This window comes from Osmerus eperlanus, chromosome 15 (genome assembly GCF_963692335.1).
Source record: "Osmerus eperlanus chromosome 15, fOsmEpe2.1, whole genome shotgun sequence".
NCBI lineage: Eukaryota > Metazoa > Chordata > Actinopteri > Osmeriformes > Osmeridae > Osmerus > Osmerus eperlanus.
In genome coordinates this window covers 12,617,699-12,637,698 of record NC_085032.1, presented here as the reverse complement: position 1 = coordinate 12,637,698, position 20,000 = coordinate 12,617,699, and the positions used below count along the sequence as shown (strand labels likewise).

Sequence of the window (20,000 nt, the reverse complement as noted above, 5' to 3'; positions counted from 1 at the left end):
CATACTTTGTCCCTCCATCCCCCTCCAGTCCAGCCCTTCGAATTGACTTAAAGGAAGGTGAAGTTGGAATGACCTCTGACCCATTGCTGCTATAAAGCTGTTTCCTGTCTCAATGGGGCATCTGGGTGAACACAGAGAATCTTTGTTCATCCGCAACACACGTAGTTGACAACGCAGTACCTCTACTTTGCCTCATCATACACAAACACACACATACACACACACACACATTGTAGATCCTATCTTGGAGCTCTGAGTTCTAACTAGTCCTAACTTCAGAGGATAACAATTGCCTATAAGTCCCCTTCCCCCTTTCTTTCCCCTCCTTCTCTCTCTCTGTCCTTTATCCATTCTTTATCCCCCATTCCTCGTGATAGGGTCCCTAGTAGGCCAGATGAAAGAGAAGAATGATGGAAGGATTAATGGAGGCCAAAATTAGCATCGTGCCGCAAGAATCCATACCTCTAAGGCTCTAACCCCCCCTTCCATCTCTCTCTATCCCTCCCTCTCCCTCCTTATATCTCATCCATATTACTGTGACATAGAGAGAGACCAGCAGGCCAACAGACTCTCCTTTTCAAGCTGAGAAGGCACCGAGAAGACAAACTGTATCTGACTAATGTTTCTTTGTCTCATTGAAAGAAGCAGAGAAAGAGGGAGGGAGAGAGAATGATAAGGAGGAGAAAGGAGAAGAGAGTGTAATTTGTCAGGCAGTCAGAAGATATGCGAGGGACTTATGTAACTCTTCAGTCTGTCTGATCTTCACTGGGAAAAGACTCAGAAGAGATGAGATGCCAGAACAGACAGACAGACAGAGAGAGAGAAACATACAGTATATAGAGAGAAAATATATGTATATTCAGAAATGAAACACACACACACACCATCTGGCCTCAGGGTAGAGATGTGCAGCAGTTTGTGTGTGCACGTGTGTTTGTGTGTGTGTTCGAATGTGTATTTGATCATGGGTGTGTTTGTGTGTGTATATGTGTGTGTGTGTGTGCTGCAGCAGAGATAACTGCGTTGGCGGGAACACACATCAGAGGCCTGATCTTCGAGCCGGCTCTGACCCTCTGCATAATCAACTGTGTGTGTGTATGTGTGTTAGATCAATACATAGGTCAGAAACTGTAAATGATTCTCACCCACACATTGATACACACACACAACGTCACAGATCTACACCAGGGACTGAGCGGCCACAGGAAGTCTCCTTTCTCCCCACAGGAAGTCTCCTTTCTCCCCACAGGAAGTTGTGACATCCCAGAATTAGTCCAGACAACACAGCCAGGGAGTGTCAGCCTGCATCTAAAATGCCACAGTCCCACTACAGACAATGGCATCTAAATCTGTCCTGACTGGTCAAAACACACCCACACACACACACACAGTAAATGTACATGCATATTGTATATACCATAGAAACTATACACACACAGATATAACGTGGGAACCCTGAACCCAAAGGAAAGCTCTCCAGCAGGCTGGTACACTGTCATCTTACAGGCAGTGTGTGTGTGTGCTGATGAAAGGTCTGTTACAGGCAGTGTGTGTGTGTGTGTGCTGATGAAAGGTCTGTTACAGGCAGTGTCTTACGTCTAAGTGAAAGCCACTGAAGGTCAGGAGATCTTTCACGTCCTCTAAAGGCCAAGCGTCCTCTCAGCTGAACAGAAAGGCACCTCATAAACAGAACACATTCATGACGATGACACGACACACACACCCACCAAGCTGGTGGTGAGTAACACCCCAGCGAAGCCCTGAGGACGAGACAGGGACGTGTGGAGGGGCAGGAAGCAGGACTCTCAGGGGGTTAGTCACTTGTAGAACATGGTCCTGGTCAGAGGATAAACAGCTTCTACCTCAGTTGCCAGCCAGCCAGCTAGCGTCTGTGTGTGTCTGTGTGTGTCTGTCAGGTGTGTGTGTGTCTGTGTGTGTTTGTGTGTGTGACATCCCACAGTGCTGTTCTTTGTTTCTGGGTATTGGGTTGCAACGCTGAAACAAAGTGTGCAGGGTTGCCAGTGGCGACCGGTGGCTGAAGTGTAACACTAGTCCTCGGAGGAGGGGTCTGGGTACGGGGATGGGGGGTTAGTGAAACTGTGGACAGGACTCTACACACACACAAATACACACACCTACACACATAAACTTTGCACAGGGATTTAGGCAAGGTGTGTGTGCAGAGTTGACTTAATGACTCTGTTTGTGAGGTCAACTGTGATCAACTGGTCAAGGTCTGAGGAGGCAGTAATATATAGTGAGTTGTCGTTCAGTGTACTTGTGTGTGTGGACATAGTTTGGCAAAAAATTACATGCACAAGGCCAGCCAGCATCATTACTTGATGTGAGCTGTAAGATAGAGATGGAGGAATAGAGATGGAGGGATAAAGAGATGGAGAGAAAGAGAGTGGGAGGGATGGAGATCTCCAGGCTGTTTTAGTGGAGTGGTCAAACTGTGCTGCTGAATATCCTCTCAACACAAACTCAGCAGCAATGAATCACGGTGTGTATGTGTGTGTGCGTGTGTGAGGGGTTTTAGCACTCTACTGAAAGAACTCTCTACTGTTTTATGGCCTAAAGAGACCAATTCGGTTAGGAATATGTGGGAAACTACACGCAGACACGCACACGGACACACACACCTCCTCACCCTCCTACACTAGTTAACTGTTATTCTGTGTTGTGTAAGCTGTTTACAATGGTGTCAGAGGCATGGAATCTCTACCAGAGACACGATGATGATGATGATGATGATGATGATGATGATGATGATGATGATGATGATGATGAAGAGGGAAACCTTTCTGGATCTCTTGCTAGTTCTGTGTTCCCTCTTTACTTAACTTGTGTTCTTTGATGACATCACTCATGTTCTGGGGTTGGTCCATCCATCTCCCTGGTAACCACTCAGTGTTTGTCATGGTTGCTCTTTCAGTGTGGTTCTATTGTTCTATGGAGTTTGATGTGTGTGTGTGTGTGTGTCTGACGTAAAACTGAACTTCCTCTAGGTTTTGTTTTAGACATTTCAATAGGTCATTGTTTTGGTAAAGTCCAAGATACGGTCTGGGACTTGTGGATGTGCATGCATACACACAATTACACACACACAAATACACACACACAAATGCATACACACAAATATACACACACAAATGTTCACACAGGGTCTCTCATATCCCCCCCCCCTCTCTCTCTCTCTCTCTCTCTCTCTCTCTCTCTCTCTCTCTCTCTCTCTCTCTCTCTCTCTCTCTCTCTCTCTCTCTCTCTCTCCAGACACTACCCCAAGACATCATTCACCATCGTGGCTGACACCCCAGAGAACCTAAGACTCAAACACCAGAGTGAACTCCAGAGCCAGGTCAGTCACACGCACACTCGCACACACATGCATGCATGCACACATACGTTATACACACCCAACATTGGCCATCGGACCATTGGCACTACCCACTCCTCCGGAAGGGTACGCACACACACACACACACACACACTGCGATGCTCTGTTAAGTCCAAGAGTGGATGTACACACACAGATTTCTGACAAGCACAGAATCCTCCTACAGGCGCTTAGGCAAAGGGGACTGCTTTATCCTAGAGTGGAGCCAGTCAACTCGGTCTCTATGTGATGATGTCATGTGTCATGTATAAGATAAATATCCTGTTCTGGTCTCTGATTAGTCCTTAACCTCTCTAGGCTAGACTAGTCACTGCTGCTGTCTGTCTGTGTGTGTGTGTGTCTGTGTGTGTGTCTGTCTGTGTGTGTGTCTGTCTGTGTGTGTGTCTGTGTGTGTGTCTGTGTGTGTGTGCGTGTGTGTGTGTGTGTCTGTCTGTGTGTGTGTCTGTGTGTGTGTGTCTGTCTGTGTGTGTGTCTGTGTGTGTGTCTGTCTGTGTGTGTGTCTGTGTGTGTGTCTGTGTGTGTGTCTGTGTGTGTGTGTGTCTGTGTGTGTGTCTGTGTGTGTGTCTGTGTGTGTGTGCGTGTGTGACTGCATGGTCCCCTTCTGGATGCCACTGAGTGGACATCTGCTGTCCTCCTCCTCAATATAGTCTACTACTTTTTATCACACACACACACACACACACACACACACACACACACACACTTACACAAATAAAAGCTAATTGTACAAAGCACCATACAGAAAAGCCAGACCACTATCAATGAGTAGGTCCCCACCACGGTCATAAATAGCAGTATCATAACGTCCAGGCCTCAGAACAGCATGTTGAACCTGTCCTTCCTGACTACTCCGTACGCTCACCGAACACACACTGACATATTGCCCGACACGCTGCCAATAACACACACACACACGGAGGGGTTCTCTGGCCGTCTGGTCACACAGAGTGTGTGTGTGTGTGTGTGTGTGTCCACCTGTATGTGTGTGTTTTATTGCTCTCCCTGTCCCCGGTCACAGAGGTAAAGGTCAGTTATATTACAAAGTTGTCATTTACAGACTGTAGATTTACTACAGTCATCTACAGATTACCTCTCTCTCCGCTCTCCTCTCTCTCTCTCGCTTCTGTCTCTCCTCTCTTTCTCTCCCCTTTCTTTAAAGCTTAGATAACATCAACCAATTTCAGAAAATATGCACCCACTGTCTGAACACTGTAACGGTCACAGGTAGACCATTTACCTTCCTGACCTGCAGACGTGTAGACTGGGGTAGGAGTCCGGGGCAGGTGCAATCCTCTTTGATAGAATCCACATCGGGGGCAATATTCAGCGATGTTTGAATATGAAAAAGGTTCGAAGGGATAAGTGAACTTATTAATACAACAATGCAGACAACATTTTTGATTTTGAACCTGTAATGACTGCCTCTTTGCCTGAGGGGAAGCAGGAATCGTCCCTTTAAACTGTTAAATGAGTGTCTTATTATAGAGATAATGATCAGCTTAGTAGAGATAAGGCTTTGTTACCAGGACAGGACCCCAAGGTTCTAGAATTCTAGGCAGAACTTGGAACTCATCGTGTCTCTCAGGATGGTTCTAGAACGCCTAGTTGCTGCTGCCTCTGCTGTGGTAAATGTTGGTATCTGAGTAGGTGGAGGGACAGAGCTAGGGTGAACTCCGTGGGCTGTCGGCAGCTAGGAGTAATCTCTCTCTCTCTCCCCTTCTCTCTCTCTCTCTCTCTCTCTCTCTCTCTCTCTCTCTCTCTCTCTCTCTCTCTCTCTCTCTCTCTCTGTCTCTCTCTCTCCCCTTCTCTCTTTCTCTCTCTCTATGTCTCTCTCTCTCCATCCCTTTCTTAGGTGAAGTACAAGCGTGACTTTGAAGAGAGTAAGGGGCGGGGCTTCAGTATTGTGTCTGACACACCCGAGCTCCAGAGACTCAGACGCACACAGGAACAGATCAGTAATGTAAGCTATGACATCACTTCCTGCCACACTGTGACCTCACTCACTCTTCCACACTGTGGTCGAGGTCTTTTCTTCCTTCCTGTTTCCTGTGTTACCTCATCTCATCCCTTGACCTGTTGGCTGTGTGTATGTGTGTGTGTCAAGGTGGTCAGTGTCACGGAGTCTGTAAGTCCTGTTATGTAATGGCGAGTTTGTTTGTTTTTAGACAGGAGTGTGTGTTCCTGAGAACAAGATGTCGTAGAGAATGTGTTTGAGACAGTAAGGGGAAGTGTGTGTGTATGTGTGTGTTCAAGAGAGAATGTGGATGTGAGCGTATTGTTGAAACAAAAGAAGGGTTAGGTGTTATTGTGTCTATGTGTGTGTGTGTGTGTGTGTGTGTGAGAGAGAGAGAGAGAGAGAGAGAGAGAGAGAGAGAGAGAGAGAGAGAGAGAGAGAGAGAGAGAGAGAGAGAGAGAGAGAGAGAGAAAGAAAGAAAGAAAGAGAGACACTGTGTGTGTGTGGGGGGGGGGGCTGCTGTCAATTGGAGCATGAAAGCGGAGTGTGAATCATTGGGTGCAGTTTGGTCACTGAGCAGAATCACACACACACACACACACACACGCACACACACACACACACATACAAGGTCCTTTCACACAGAAGCTGAGAAAAAAAGGACATATCGACCAACTATGTTTCCTCGTTCTTTAAACCAAAACAACATTTTAGACACACACACACATTCACGCACTCTCACACACAAAAACACAGACACACACAATATTGGTCCATTTCGACGTAGCTGGAACCTGATAGGAGAGCATCACTGTCTGACCCAGCATCCAGCCAATCAAGAAAGCACAAAGTGACATCACGGACCTCCACTATCAGGTGAGATATCGCCTTAAGTTATTTTGTGTTCATACAGAGTGCATAGTCTAGACTCACAGTCTTAATGAGGTAGGTATTTAGTAGTGATTGTGGGCAGTTTTGTAAAAAAAAAAAAACATAAGACACAAGACAGTAGAGGCAGAAGAAGTCCCTTTACTTCTGTGATTCTCTACAGATTCTGTCTGGAGACCTATAAACTGACTCTACAGTATATCCTGGTAATATCTCTCCCTCCTGCTTTAATGAACACACACACATACACACACTCACACAAGTCACTAGTGAATGGAGGGAAGACATCTGTTTATAGGGGTGTGGTTGTTCCAAAATATACCCTGTACACACTGTCTCATAAACACACACACACACTCACACACTCTTGATGTGGTTTCCCTGTCTGTGTGTCTCCAGTTCCAGTGTGCTGTGGCCACACCCCTCCACGCCCACCTCTCTTACCCTGTCATCATGCCCCGCACAACACGCAAGTAACACGCAAACAACACGTGTGGCGCTATTCATAAACTACAACTCATAGAACATACGACATAAACTGTATGCTTACTGACGCAGTGATAGTTATCTTCTATAAAGATACAGATTTTAGTTTCATAGTTGAAACCCCAATTGTTGTTGTTGTTTTGGGCGACCATCTGTTATTCACAGAATAGTTTCCTTTGATCTCTTGCTTTAGAAGCTCCTCCCGTTGATAGTCCTGTTAGCTTGATTGAACCTGCAGACCATCTGGCTCCTGCCTGTCAGCTAGCATCTGAGACCACACTAACGCTAATACTGACCTAACTGTCTGTTGTAGCTCTCTCTGCTGGAGAGCAGCCAATCATCTGAGGTGATGGATGGTGAACTGCTTGTATCAGCCCTCTCCATTGGCTGGCTGTGTCCAGGCTGGGGCTATAACTAAGAGAGGCAAGATGTTCAGGTCACTGCACAAGCTGAATGGATAATAATCTGTCTGTCTGCCTGATTATTTCTCTGTCTGTCTGCCTGCCTGATTATTTCTCTGTCTGTCTGCCTGCCTGATTATTTCTATGTCTGTCTGTCTGCCTGCCTGATTATTTCTATGTCTGTCTGTCTGTCTGTAAATGCTGCTTTGACCCTTACTGGGACTGAGGTAGTGAGGCACTTATAGTCACCACTGCAGATCAGGAATACGAAATTCCTACCAACACCTTTCTGAGTCATCCTCTTCATCCACATACCGCTTCACACTTCTCTGTCCCCTCATCCCCCCATACCCCTCTCTGGCCCTCTGATTCACCCTCCAGGCATGGCAGTCGATAAGAGCACAAGTGGAGGTCTAAATCTGGAGCCAGGGGAGATAAGGAGTACCCAGACACACAATACCCAGAAAGGAAAATTCCAGTCCTGGGCAGAGACACCACTGGGACTGGGCTTCTGGGCTGGAGGTTACCTAGATCCCACCTAAACGCGACCTGCTCTCTGATCTGCCTGGTGGTTCATTAGTGATTTTATACCCAGCAAGGAGAGCTCCTGTCCTGGGGAGAAAGACTTGGATCCCCCCCCCCCTCTTCCAGCCTTCTACCCAAGAGACAGAAGAGTGAAGAGTGACCACCACGAGGAGCAGGGAGTCATGGAGACCATAGAGATACAGACACGAGGGGATGAAATGGAGGTGAAAGTGGGGAAGGAGGAGAACGAGGAGAACGAGAAAGAAGTGAAGGATCTGAAAGAAGAGGAAGAGAAGGGGGTAAAAGAGGAGGAGGAGAAGGGGGTAAAAGAGGAGGAGAAGGGGGTAAAAGAGGAGGAGGAGAAGGAAGTGAAGGAGGAGGTGAAGATTTCCTGCTCTGGAGGCACCAGTTTGGAGGTCACGGAGGTTGTGAAGGTTAAGGACATGATGGAGGCATCTGAGGAGGAGGAAGAGACTGAGGAAGAGACTGAGGAGGAGGAGGAGGAAGAGACTGAGAAGAAGGAGGAAGTCAAGACCAAGACATCAAGAAAAATAAAGAAGGTGAGAACGTTCTCCAGATTTGGTCAGCGTTTAGTTAGATAGTTTGGTGTTTGGTTATCATAGTATGTTGTTGCATACATCCTTCTCTGTGGATTCACTGTTCAGTTACAGTATGTTGACCTCAGCCCACTGAGGCCTATTGGAACTCCTGACCTTGGCAGTTGTCACCAAGGTAACAAGCAGCCCACACACGGCTCTGGGCTGGTCTGAATCCTCTAAAAGGATTATAAATATACAAATGACAGAAATTAGCCTTAATTTGGCTACATCTGGCCAGTGGGAAGTAATGAGGATCAGATATGTGTGTTTCAACTTGATTAATACAATGTTTTTGATGTGCATTTGATTTGCTTCCCCTGACAGTGCTTTGGTAAACCTGTCTTACCGGATCCCACCTTCAACCGGAGGTGCAGTCTGCTGGTCAGTGATGTAAGTATGATTGTTATCTAGGTTAATTGTACTTCTTTTAAAGTTTTTGTTGAAGGAAACTGGGCAGCCATTTTGGATCTTGGCTGCTTCTCATTAATCCCCAACATCCTCTAATCATGTGGCGTAGCAAAGTAGGACAGACAGGCTGGTGAAAAAGCAGTTTGGATTTGGCTCTGGCACTCTCTTCCTATTCCCCCCACTCTCTCTCTTTTATATCTCTGTCTCTCTCACCTTCTCTCACTATATCTCTGTCTCTCCCTCACCCACATAACAATAAGAAAACTAGTGGAGAAGATGAATGAACATAACTGTGTATTCATGTGTGAAGTGGACTTTTCCTGCCAGAGATGAGCAATACAGGTCAGTCATGAATATCAACTCAATCACAACATGAGATAAAGCTCTCTCTATGTTTTCACGCACATTTTGGAGAGAGGAAACGGGTGTAGCTGAAACTTGATTGCAAATCATAAAGGCGTAAGCCTTTTTCGCAACACTGCTGAGTTAGTTCAGGGTCTTTCTGTTTCTAGCTGAAGTGGGAGTTTTTTGGCTTTCACTTTCAATAGCTCACACTCTGACTCATAACATACTCTCTTCTATCTCATCTTATCGTCTCCTTACCTGTTGCACAACATACTATCGTCTCCTTCCCTATTCTCTTGTCTCCTCTCCCCACCTCTCTTCCTCTCCTCCAGGTCATAGCTAGACTGCACAGTTCAAATGAAGGGTTGATTATAACAGTCTATTCTAACATCGGACTGTAAAACTGACGTGGTGTCCTCATGTGGAATGCCTTGATTAGAGTCTAGCTACGTAAGTCCCTGGATACTGTAGCCTCACACAACAGTGCTTCAGTCTGCCTGTTCTTCAGTCTTCACTGACAGCATATATTTGTAATGAGTCTGCAGAAGAAAATGTGCCTGTATGGCAATCACTAAATGACTCCAATTACCTAAATAAGAGGTGCCAATCTTATCTGATCTCAGGTGTCAATCACCAGGACATAAGGCCTTTGTCAGCACTGAAGAACAAGACATTGATGTCACTCGCAAAGACAACACTTATAACATTTCTCCTTTTCTTCTTCCCTCTATCTCTCCTCTGCATCTTCATCCCTTTTTCTCTGTCTCCCTTCCTTTCTATTCCTTTCCCTCCCTTCTCCCCCCCCCTCCAGGTGAAATATAAGGAGGACTTTGAGAAGCTGAAGGGCCAGAGTATGTTTGTACCTGACGCAGCACTCCAACACTCCAATTACATCTCAGAGGTGACACCCAAACACTCACTCTCTTTTTTCTAAGTCACACATATATCCTGTCATGCACACACTCACACACACACACACACAACTGGATTTGAGGGTGTTGAGCTGTGTATATGCTCAGCCTTGTCTTGACACCTGTCTAATCCATGACTGAAAGGTATTGCTTTGAACTGTTTATTCTCATTGGACCGCAGACACACATCATTTGGTGCATTCCACCTCTGTCAACACACACACACGCTGTCAGAAGTTCACCATCTCTGAACTGAGGACAAGCATGAGAGTGTGCTGATTTGCCTGCCTGTTGGGAGTGATGTGAGTCCCTGGGTCCTTAACACCGCCCTTTTCTCTGTAATGTACCTCTCCTTTCTGTTCCAGGCCAAGTACAAGGAGGAGAGTCTGAAGGAGGCCACTGACTCTCTGTACCACCTGTTACCAGAGACCCTGGACACCCAGCATGCTAGAGAGGCCTCCGATCTACAGAGTGAGGTACACAGATTATAATCCCACCCACAGAAAAAACAAATGATGCAGATTATAAATGAGAGATGATCATTTCTACGTTTCAGATGCTACCATTATACAAAAGAGGATATGTTCTTGGGTTACATTTGACTGACCCTCTTGTTGTGTTACCCAGAGCAAGTACAAGGAGCAAGGCAGAAAGAGTCGATCCCAGAGTATCTACTCCCTGCTCCCAGAGACCACAGAGACCCTGTTTGCCAAGGCTGCGTCTGAGCTGCAGAGTGAGGTGAAGTCTTCTCTTCTCCTTTATCACTTCTCTTCTCTCCTCTTCTCCTGTCCTCTTCTCTCCTCCATGGTTGTAGTTTAACAGTCCCTGTTTCGTTCCTCTCCTTCAGAACAAGTACAAAGAGGAGAGCAGGAAGGAGATGAGCACCAGCTTGTACTCTTTCCTCCCAGAGACCACGGAGATGCAACACTCCAAGACCGTGCTGGAGTTCCAGAGTGAGGTATTACTTACTGATCATCCTCACCATCATCATCATCATCATCATCACCCTCATCCTCACCATCATCATCCTCATCATCACTATCATCATTTATAACTAACACTGAAAGAGACCCACTAGGTGAAATTAACTACAGTTTTTTTTATAATCTATGTTTCAGACCAAGTACAAAGAAGCAGGGAGGAAGGCAGCCTCCGCCTCTCTGTACCACCTGTTACCAGAGACCCTGGACACCCAACATGCTAAAGAGGCCTCCCAGCTGCAGAGTGAGGTACACAAGTCTCAAATTAGAGATGAAAGCATATCACAGAAACACATATAGCTTTTGAACCTGTTACACTTCATATTAACTAGTAGTGTTTCTATCTCCCTCTTTCTCTCTCTGACTTCCTCTTCACTTCTCTCCCTCTCCTCTCTTCTTCTTCCAGATCAAGTATAAGGAGGTGAGCAGAGCAGCTCCAGGCTCTCTGTTCTCCCAGCTGCCAGATACTCCAGACATGCAGTTCGCCAGGGAGATGACAGAGATGATCAGCGAGGTACAGATTAGCACCCCACTTGGATTGCCCACCAGATTCCAGATTATAACCTGTACATTTCAGATGTATCCATTAGACTAACAGGACATGGTCGACAGGACATGGTCAGTCAACATTTGACTGACCTTTAGTGTTGTGTTACCCAGAGCAAGTACAAGGAGCAAGGCAGAAAGGGTCAATCCCAGAGTATCTACTCCCAGCTCGCAGAGACATCAGAGACCCAGTTTGCCAAGGCTGCGTCTGAGCTGCAGAGTGAGGTACGGTAGACAGACAACAGATTCATTTTGTGGAGAGTTGTGTAATTGAATCCTTCCCTATGATCTTTTTGTTCCTAGTTAACCGAGATGTTGTTGTTGTTGGATTGTGTACTAGAACAAGTACAAGGCAGGGAAGAAGGAGATCAGCAGCTGCCTGTACTCCCTTCTCCCTGAAACCCTGGATACACAACACGCCAAGGAGATGACTGACATGCTCAGCGAGGTGCGTGTGTGTGTGTGTCTGTGTGTGTCTGTGTCTGTGTGTGTCTCTGTGTGTGTGTGTGTGTGTGTGTCTGTGTGATCACACCAGAAGCTCAGGGATGGGTTTGTATCCCTGAGGGTGCTCTGGTAGTGACCTAGTAAAGACTGGGTGGTTGGTTAGGGTCCGTCTCAGGGGGAAACAAGCTGTTGTGCTCTCGAGCAAGGCATTAACCCCTTGAATCTGCTCCGGGGACAACATACCCATGACATGTTATTCCTTCGCATGTCCAGATCAAATACAAAGAAGAGGGGAGGAAAGAGATGTCTGTCAACCTCTACTCTCTGCTTCCTGAAACCGCGGAGACGCAGTTCGCCAAGGAGGTTTCCGACCTGCAGAGCGAGGTACGAGAAGGAGGGCTCCAGTTAGCCTAACAGAACAAGCTAGACTGCTGCTTCCAGCCACTGTGATGTCTCTGAGGTAGATATCTCTTTAGTCATCGCACCCTGAGCACAGGAGTGAGTCAGACTCATGCGCCACTCACATCGATTCAGAGAAATCCACAGTCGTCATTTAGTACTGAGTCACATGGCTATTCATAGGGTTTTATAACTCTATTATGATATTCTAGAGTTACATTATCATGTTCCAAGTTCCTTATCATGTTATAGCAGAACAATATTTGTTGTGATTGTGTTGCATTAGATAAAATAAGTATACAATTGTGTTCTGTTGTAGGCCAAGGTCATTGTGTGGTTGTAAGCCAAGGGTGGCATTCCATCTGAATGATTTGGTCCTCTGGTCTGTCTTGTGTTAGGTCAAGTACAAAGAGGGTCAGAAGATCTCCACCAGCCTGTACTCTCTGCTCCCAGAAACCACCCAGACACAGCTGGCCAAGCAGATGTCCGAACTACAGAGTGAGGTACTCCACCGTTAAAATACAATACACCCTCAAACACCATGTACCATCATTCAAATACAAAATAGGCTGTGGTTGTTGTTCCAGGCTAAGTACAAAGAAGCAGGGAAGAAGGAAACCTCCGCCTCTCTGTACCACCTGTTACCTGAGACCCTGGACACCCAACATGCTAAAGAGGCCACAGAGCTGCTCAGCGAGGTACCGTACATAACAGCATCCTCTACGTCCATGTTGCCCGAGGAGACAAATCAAGTGCACCTCAAGTATTCCACCAACACAGCCTTTTAACAGTATTTTCTGGTGTTTTCAGATCAAATACAAAGAGGAGGGTAAGAAGGAGATGTCCAGCTCTCTCTACTCCCTGCTTCCTGACACCACACACACACAGTTTGCCAGAGAGATGACCGAGATGCAGAGTGAGGTGACTAACCCACACACACACGCACACCACGTAACACAGTTCCAATCCACTTTGATGTGCATGACCAAACAGACGACCTGTGTGTGTGGTGTGAGGGTTAACCTCAGTCTTGTCCTCGCTCCAGAACAAGTATAAGGAGGATGGGAAGAGGAGCGTCTCCACCAGTGTGTACTCCCAGCTCCCAGAGACCGTGGAGACCCAGTTTTTCAAGGCTGTGTCTGAGCTGCAGAGCCAGGTGTTGCATGGAGGAGTCGGTGCACCGTACATTCTGTAGATCTGAGCTCAGTCCTCGTTTGTGTTTAGAGCTGAGATGCTGTTTCTGTGGTTTGTCTTTCTGTAGAAGAAGTACAAGGAGTCTGGGAAGAAGGAGGCCTCCACCTCTCTGTACCAGAAGCTACCAGAAACCATGGATACCCAACATGCAAAAGAGGCCTCCCAGCTACAGAGTGAGGTACTGTGGCAAACAGCTAACATGGACACGAACAGAGCTGTTTGTGTGTCTTTCTAGTGTCATCTGAGCCTGTGTTACCTTTCCTATCAGCTGGTCCTCCTGCTATCCATCCATCATATCCACCCACCCATCCCTTCATTTCAGACGGAGAGTTATGTTCAGCTCATCTCTCCATCTCTCCAGGTCAGGTACAGGGAGGATCAGAAGAACCACCCCCCTCCTCTCTACTCCACGATGCCAGGCACCTCCCACACACAGTTTGTCAAGCAGCAGACTGAGATGATCAGCGAGGTAAGACGTTTACTGTTGAGAACCGGAACACTGTAAACAAAGCAGAAAATGATGTCCTGATGAAAACCTTCCGGAACATGGCAAACGATGCATAAAAGAATGTTGTAATGAGAACCCTCCGGAACACTGTAAACGATGCAGAAAATACTTTTCCAACCGAGCAGAATCATTTGATTAAACAAGCTGATCACACTTCGTAGGTTCTTACCTGCACCTGCTTCTTGTTAAAAACCCATTTCCTTCTGTGTGTGTCTGTGTGTCTGTGTGTGTATCTGTGTGTGTGTGTTTCCAGGTCAAATATAAGGAGGAGGGGAAGCAGGAGATGTCCTCTAACCTGTACTCCCTTCTCCCTGAGACAACAGAGACACAGCTGGCCAAACAGCTTACAGAGATGCAGAGCGAGGTGCTACAGACACAAACACAGTCAGACACACACATGCACATACTACTACATTACATAGAAAGACACACCTGGTAACTAACATGTTACTTTTCAGACCAAATACAAGGAAGCAGGTAAAAAACAGGCCTCCACCTCTCTGTACCAACTGTTACCAGAGACCCTGGACACCCAACATGCTAAAGAAGTCTCCCAGCTCCAGAGTGAGGTATACACATTATATCTAAACTTCTGGAATGCCTAAAATCCATTAATAAATCTAACAGGAAAAAGTATTTCCCATCAAGTATCTAACATTTCCTGTCATGTGACCAGTGTTCTCTCTATGCCCACAGCTCGTGTATAAAGGCACGGGAAAGAGGGATCTCTCTGGCCCCTCCTACTTCCAGCTTCCAGAGACGCTGGACACCCAGTTTGCCAGGGAGATGACCGACATGTTGAGCGAGGTGCGATTGATTTACATCACAGCTGAAGCCTGTGGCTGCAATCATTGGGTTTATTGTACGGGGAAACCCTCAGGTCTCGAGATAACTTGAGCTGTAGCGTTTCCTGTGAGGGTGGAAAACTACTGGAGTAGAAAAGGAACATCTGAATTCCAGTGTATGAATCCATATTTTGGCTTCATGTTATTTGCAAAGGCTTTGAAAACGTCAAAGCCGTTAGTTTTCTACATAAGAGCTGTTAAAGTTTGTCTCTGAGTAATGGAGTGAAAAGTGTTACATACCCACCTGTTCCCCCCCCTACATCTCTACCTCCTGTGAGACATTTTACATGGACATAATGCATGTTCTCACTGTGATGCCCATCATGACAGCATTACATAACCCAGGGTGGTTTGGAAACTGCAATATTTAGAGACTGGCAGAGTGTTTATTTTAATGGGAGTGTGGTTGGAAAGCACACAAGGCACAAGGCACTCAGCTGAGCGACCAAAGTTCAATTCCCACCGCTGCTGCTCCTCAGTGCATGTCCCATCTAGTCAGCCATGTGACTCTCCATCTCACAGGATGAGAAGGAAGACAGTCTCGGAGTCATGTCTTGTAATTCAGACAGGTTTATTCATTGCTCTGTTGTCTTCTTCTAGAACAAGTACAAGGAGCAAGGCAGAAAGACTCGATCCCAGAGTATCTACTCCCAGCTCGCAGAGACATCGGAGACCCAGTTTGCCAAGGCTGTGTCTGAGATGCAGAGTGAGGTACGCCGTATAGCATGGTCGGTGTGTTTGTACACCGTTTATGTTGCCTCTGGGCTCCATGAAAAGATAGTCAATTTTCCTCCTTCCTTATATGAAGCCCATAGATCGTCTGTAGCCATACACACTTTATCACACTCCTTTAAATTGATTCATGTATTCAATTGATTCAATGCATGTATTCAAAACATGTTCATGCTGTTGGTTTGTTGTTGTTGATAATCTTGTTGTTGCTTTTCTCAGACTAAGTACAAGAAAGCTGCGAAGAACGTGTCCAGCTCTCTCTACTCTGTGATGCCAGAAACCATGGACACGCAGCACGCAAAACAGGCCTCGCTTTTACAGAGTCAGGTACTCAACAACACACACAAATATGCACACATACACACAAATACTCTATACACACACATTTTGAAAAATATTTTCTATTGTTACATGGGTTGCTGCCCTTATATTATTCTGTATCTTCTGACTCCCACATGCCTCTGTCCTGTCTCTCCTTTCTCTCACACTCTGTATTCTGACTTTGTCTCTCTTTCTCCTCTCTCTTCTCTCTTTCCATCTTGTCTCTCTCCCTCTCTCATGCCTCTCTCTCTCTCTGGTCCCCAGGTGAGGTACAAGGAGGGGTGTAAGAAGGTTCACAACTCGTCTGTGTTCTCCACCATGCCAGAGACCACTGAGACCCAGCTGGCCAAGGAGCTGACACACATGCAGAGCCAGGTAAAGAGAGAGTCATGAGATTGAGTGGTGAGGGGCTGGCCTGTCTCTGTGTTGTAGGCCCAGTGTGTCATGGTGTGTGTGGTATGTGTGTGTGTGTTGCAGGTGCAGTACAGAGGGGAGGGGAGGAAGGAGGTGTCGTCCAGCCTCTTCTCTCTCCTCCCAGACACAGCGGACACTCAGTTTGCGAAGCAGATGTCTGAGATACAGAGTGAGGTACGCTGCTGCCTAAACCAATCAAACGTGAAAGACTAGGTTTCTGGTTTCCTCCTGTGTGTGTGTGTGTTCAGGTGTGTGTTCATACGTGTGACGGTGTATGTGTGTATTGCTGCCTCAAATTGTGAGGTCAGGTTGCAAGCTCTCAAATTCTCAATGTTGATCCTTCCAAGAATGTCATTAGCTTTAGTCCTTATTAATTTCTAAACATATATATTAAACATAAACATCTAAACATATTATCTATTTAAATTGACATGTTGAAAATATTTGCCTTCTTTCTTTCATTGTATTAATCTCCCCAGCTGCAGTACAAGAGAGACAAAGAGGACCTGTCCTCTAACCTGTACTCTCTCCTTCCTGAAACCATGGAGACCCAGTTTGCTAAAGAGATGGCTCAGACACACAGTCAGGTGGGACTGTGTGTGTGTGTGTGAGTGTGTGTCTGTGTGTGTCTTTACAAATGGCTTCATTCTCACCAGAAACTCCTTGAGGGTATTCTCAAAGGAACTCCATATTAGGAGAGAATGGTACAGTCAGCTTTGTTTTAGTGGGTCTGTGTGTGGAGAAAGCCAGGCCAGGAGATAAGGGGACAGTCCTGACCCCAGAGAGAGATAATAATTGGTGCAGAACTGATATCACCGACCAATAGCTGTCCAGAGCTCACCAACCAGTGATGGTGTACGAGCTGATAACAGCAGCAGTGTATAATTTCTGCTAACAGAATCCCTTATTCTGCTGCTGGCTCTGTTACTGTTGGGTAGGCATCTACAACACTGCTAAACTTATGGCTCTGTAGGAAAGTAGAGTAAGTATTAATTAGTGTGTGTTTGTCTGTGTGTGTTTGTCTGTGTGTGTGTTCCAGGCGAAGTACAAAGAAGCAGGGAAGAAGGAAGCCTCCGCCTCTCTGTACCACCTGTTACCAGAGACCCTGGACACCCAACATGCTAAAGAGGCCTCCCAGCTACAGAGTGAGGTTAGATACATGCACACACAAACACATACACATACATATTGACACGCGCACACACACACCTCTGACTCCTCCTGTGTCTCTGTCCCAGATCAAGTACAAGGAGGTGGTGAAGAAGGAGAATTCCACGCCTCTCTACGCCCTGCTCCCTGACACAGCAGAGATCCAGTTGGCCAGAGAGCAGACTGACCTGCAGAGTCAGGTACAACAACAACCAACGCAAACGACTTTCCTCCTCCTTTCTTCATCCTCTGATCCTTGGCGTGTGTCGATCCGCGTGTGCCGACGACGCTTTTGGAAGCTTATGGATCATAAGCTTCACCGTGTTCCTCTCCCTAAGAACAAGTACAAGGAGAGTGGGAAGAGGACCATGTCCAGCAGCATCTACTCCCAGCTCCCAGAGACGGCAGAGACCCAGTTCGCCAAGACTGTGTCTGATCTGCAGAGTGAGGTGAGATGGATGGATGGATGGTTGGTTGGTTGGTTGGCTGACTAAAAACCTGTTGGTTTCTTGGTTCATTCCCTGTCATTGTTGTGTTTCAGACCAAATACAAGAAAGCAGGTAAAAAACAGGCCTCCACCTCTCTGTACCACAAGCTACCAGAGACGCTGGAGACCCAACATGCTAAAGAGGCCTCCCTGCTCCAGAGTGAGGTAGTGGCTATTTCATAATAACCATACAGATCTAAGCTCACCAAGCTAAATGTACCCTGACAGCTCTGTTCTGTCTCTCTCCTGCCTCTCTCTCTGGTCTCTAGGGGAGGTACAAGGAGGGGTGTAAGAAGGACCACAACTCGTCCGTGTTCTCCACCATGCCAGAGACCACTGAGACCCAGCTTGCCAAGGAGCTCCAGGGGCTCTACAGCCAGGTGAGACCACCTGCTTCACCCAACACCCTCTAGATATTAGATCAGTTAACATCTCGACCAGAGGTGCAAACACTGGTAGCTCAGTGTAAAGGAGAGATGCTCCTGAGCCTGGTGTTGTGCACGGGCCGCCATCTTGTCAACAAGAGTTACTTACAGCGCCCCTGACTCAATTACTAACTGGCAATGCAGTCACACACTTGCAGTGCACTTGATTTGATCGAAAACACGTGATGTCATTTGTTCATGCTATGTTCTGCTCCTGCTCTCTGCAGGTGAAGTATGGTGAGGAGGGCAGGAAGCTGGTCTCCAGGTCTCTCTACTCCCTCCTGCCAGAGACAGCAGACACTGTGCTGGCCAAGCAGCACTCTGAAGTGCAGAGTGAGGTGAACACACTGGGCCACGCACACTGGGCCTGCCATGTGTAGGGGTTTCATTCCTGTATATAACATATCTGACTGAATATCTTCACGTAGCTGTCCCTTTCAAACTCAGTCTGTAAAAGATTTGATTGCTGTTTTAACAGCTCACTAGAGTCTCCAGTTGGAAACTGTGATTTTGCTCTCTCCTTCTCAAGCTGATGTACAAGAGAGACAAAGAGGATCTGTCCTCTAACTTGTACTCTCTCCTGCCTGAAACCATGGAGACGCAGTTTGCTAAAGAGATGGCTCAGACACACAGTGAGGTGAGTTTAGAGAGTGTGTGCATGTGTGTGTGTATGTGTATAAAAGAGAGAGACCTTACACCTACAACCTCCCTCACAGTCCTACATGGTAACATAGAAACACACACCACTCCACCTCCTTACTCTGATAGGCCACCTTTCAGAAACCTCCCTACTCTGATAGGCCGCTGTTCAGACCAGCTGGGCTATTGACAAGCCTCTCTCTTCCTCTCTATCTTTATCCTTCTCTCTTCACCCCCCCCATCTATCTTCCTCTCTATCTACCTCCCCTTATCTTGAGCCTCTCCCCCCCCCTCTTCTTCTATATGTCTCCTTTGCCTTCCTCCTCTCTTCACCGCCTTCTCCCTCTCTTCACACTGAGCACATTTCAACTCAACATTGAAACTGTTTATCTCTCGTGTGTTTCACCAGCTGGCAGCTGTATGTGTGACACAGATGAATTCAGATGAATTTGTCTCTCTCGTCTTTGCACGTGTGATTGTGTGTGTTCCAGGCTAAGTACAAAGAAGCAGGGAAGAGGGAAGCCTCCGCCTCTCTGTACCAACTGTTACCAGAGACCCTGGACACCCAACATGCTAAAGAGGCCTCCCAGCTGCAGAGTGAGGTAATGCCTAGGTTAGACTGTATTAGTTAAGTTGACATTGGTTTGGGAAGTTATTGACTGCCTTATTGTCTTGTGTGTGTGTATGTGTGTGTGTATAGAACAAGTACAAAGAAGAAGGCAGGAGGACCATGTGCACCAGCTTGTACTCCCTGCTGCCCCAGACAGCAGCGACACAATTTGCTGCCAAACTCTCAGACATGCAGAGTGTGGTAAAGAACTGTACTCTCCATCCCTCCGTACCTCCTCCATCCCTCCATCTCTCCGTCTCTTCATCCTTCCGTCCTCTTCTCCATCGTGCCTAACCTCAGTCTTGTCCTCGCTCCAGAACAAGTATAAGGAGGATGGGAAGAGGAGCGTCTCCACCAGTGTGTACTCCCAGCTCCCAGAGACTGCAGAGACCC

General features: G+C 46.8%; 2 protein-coding genes across 2 annotated transcripts in view; both read left to right on the top strand.

Moving 5' to 3' along the window:
- Nucleotides 1–5,679, top strand: part of LOC134034669 (LIM zinc-binding domain-containing Nebulette-like) — a 7,433-nt gene extending 1,754 nt beyond the window's left edge. The window contains exons 3-4 of the mRNA XM_062479175.1: nt 3,274–3,358; nt 5,250–5,679. Of these exons, the coding sequence (XP_062335159.1) occupies nt 3,274–3,358; nt 5,250–5,540 (376 nt within the window). The 3' untranslated portion in view covers nt 5,541–5,679. The remainder of the gene's footprint in view (nt 1–3,273; nt 3,359–5,249) is intronic.
- A 1,898-nt stretch (nt 5,680–7,577) lies between these two features.
- The window catches only part of LOC134034667 (nebulin-like), a 23,441-nt gene continuing 11,018 nt past the window's right edge, over nt 7,578–20,000 (top strand). Inside the window, exons 1-35 of the mRNA XM_062479173.1 lie at nt 7,578–8,211; nt 8,575–8,640; nt 9,815–9,904; nt 10,280–10,390; nt 10,542–10,652; nt 10,762–10,872; nt 11,033–11,143; nt 11,301–11,408; nt 11,555–11,665; nt 11,781–11,888; nt 12,158–12,268; nt 12,682–12,786; nt 12,871–12,981; nt 13,094–13,204; nt 13,329–13,439; nt 13,545–13,655; nt 13,839–13,946; nt 14,239–14,349; nt 14,444–14,554; nt 14,682–14,792; nt 15,431–15,541; nt 15,782–15,889; nt 16,148–16,258; nt 16,361–16,471; nt 16,777–16,884; nt 17,337–17,447; nt 17,536–17,646; nt 17,785–17,895; nt 17,988–18,098; nt 18,203–18,313; nt 18,586–18,696; nt 18,888–18,995; nt 19,489–19,599; nt 19,698–19,808; nt 19,925–20,000. The exon at nt 19,925–20,000 is cut by the window's right edge and continues 35 nt beyond it. Of these exons, the coding sequence (XP_062335157.1) occupies nt 7,834–8,211; nt 8,575–8,640; nt 9,815–9,904; nt 10,280–10,390; nt 10,542–10,652; nt 10,762–10,872; nt 11,033–11,143; nt 11,301–11,408; nt 11,555–11,665; nt 11,781–11,888; nt 12,158–12,268; nt 12,682–12,786; nt 12,871–12,981; nt 13,094–13,204; nt 13,329–13,439; nt 13,545–13,655; nt 13,839–13,946; nt 14,239–14,349; nt 14,444–14,554; nt 14,682–14,792; nt 15,431–15,541; nt 15,782–15,889; nt 16,148–16,258; nt 16,361–16,471; nt 16,777–16,884; nt 17,337–17,447; nt 17,536–17,646; nt 17,785–17,895; nt 17,988–18,098; nt 18,203–18,313; nt 18,586–18,696; nt 18,888–18,995; nt 19,489–19,599; nt 19,698–19,808; nt 19,925–20,000 (4,027 nt within the window). The 5' untranslated portion in view covers nt 7,578–7,833. The remainder of the gene's footprint in view (nt 8,212–8,574; nt 8,641–9,814; nt 9,905–10,279; nt 10,391–10,541; nt 10,653–10,761; nt 10,873–11,032; nt 11,144–11,300; nt 11,409–11,554; nt 11,666–11,780; nt 11,889–12,157; nt 12,269–12,681; nt 12,787–12,870; nt 12,982–13,093; nt 13,205–13,328; nt 13,440–13,544; nt 13,656–13,838; nt 13,947–14,238; nt 14,350–14,443; nt 14,555–14,681; nt 14,793–15,430; nt 15,542–15,781; nt 15,890–16,147; nt 16,259–16,360; nt 16,472–16,776; nt 16,885–17,336; nt 17,448–17,535; nt 17,647–17,784; nt 17,896–17,987; nt 18,099–18,202; nt 18,314–18,585; nt 18,697–18,887; nt 18,996–19,488; nt 19,600–19,697; nt 19,809–19,924) is intronic.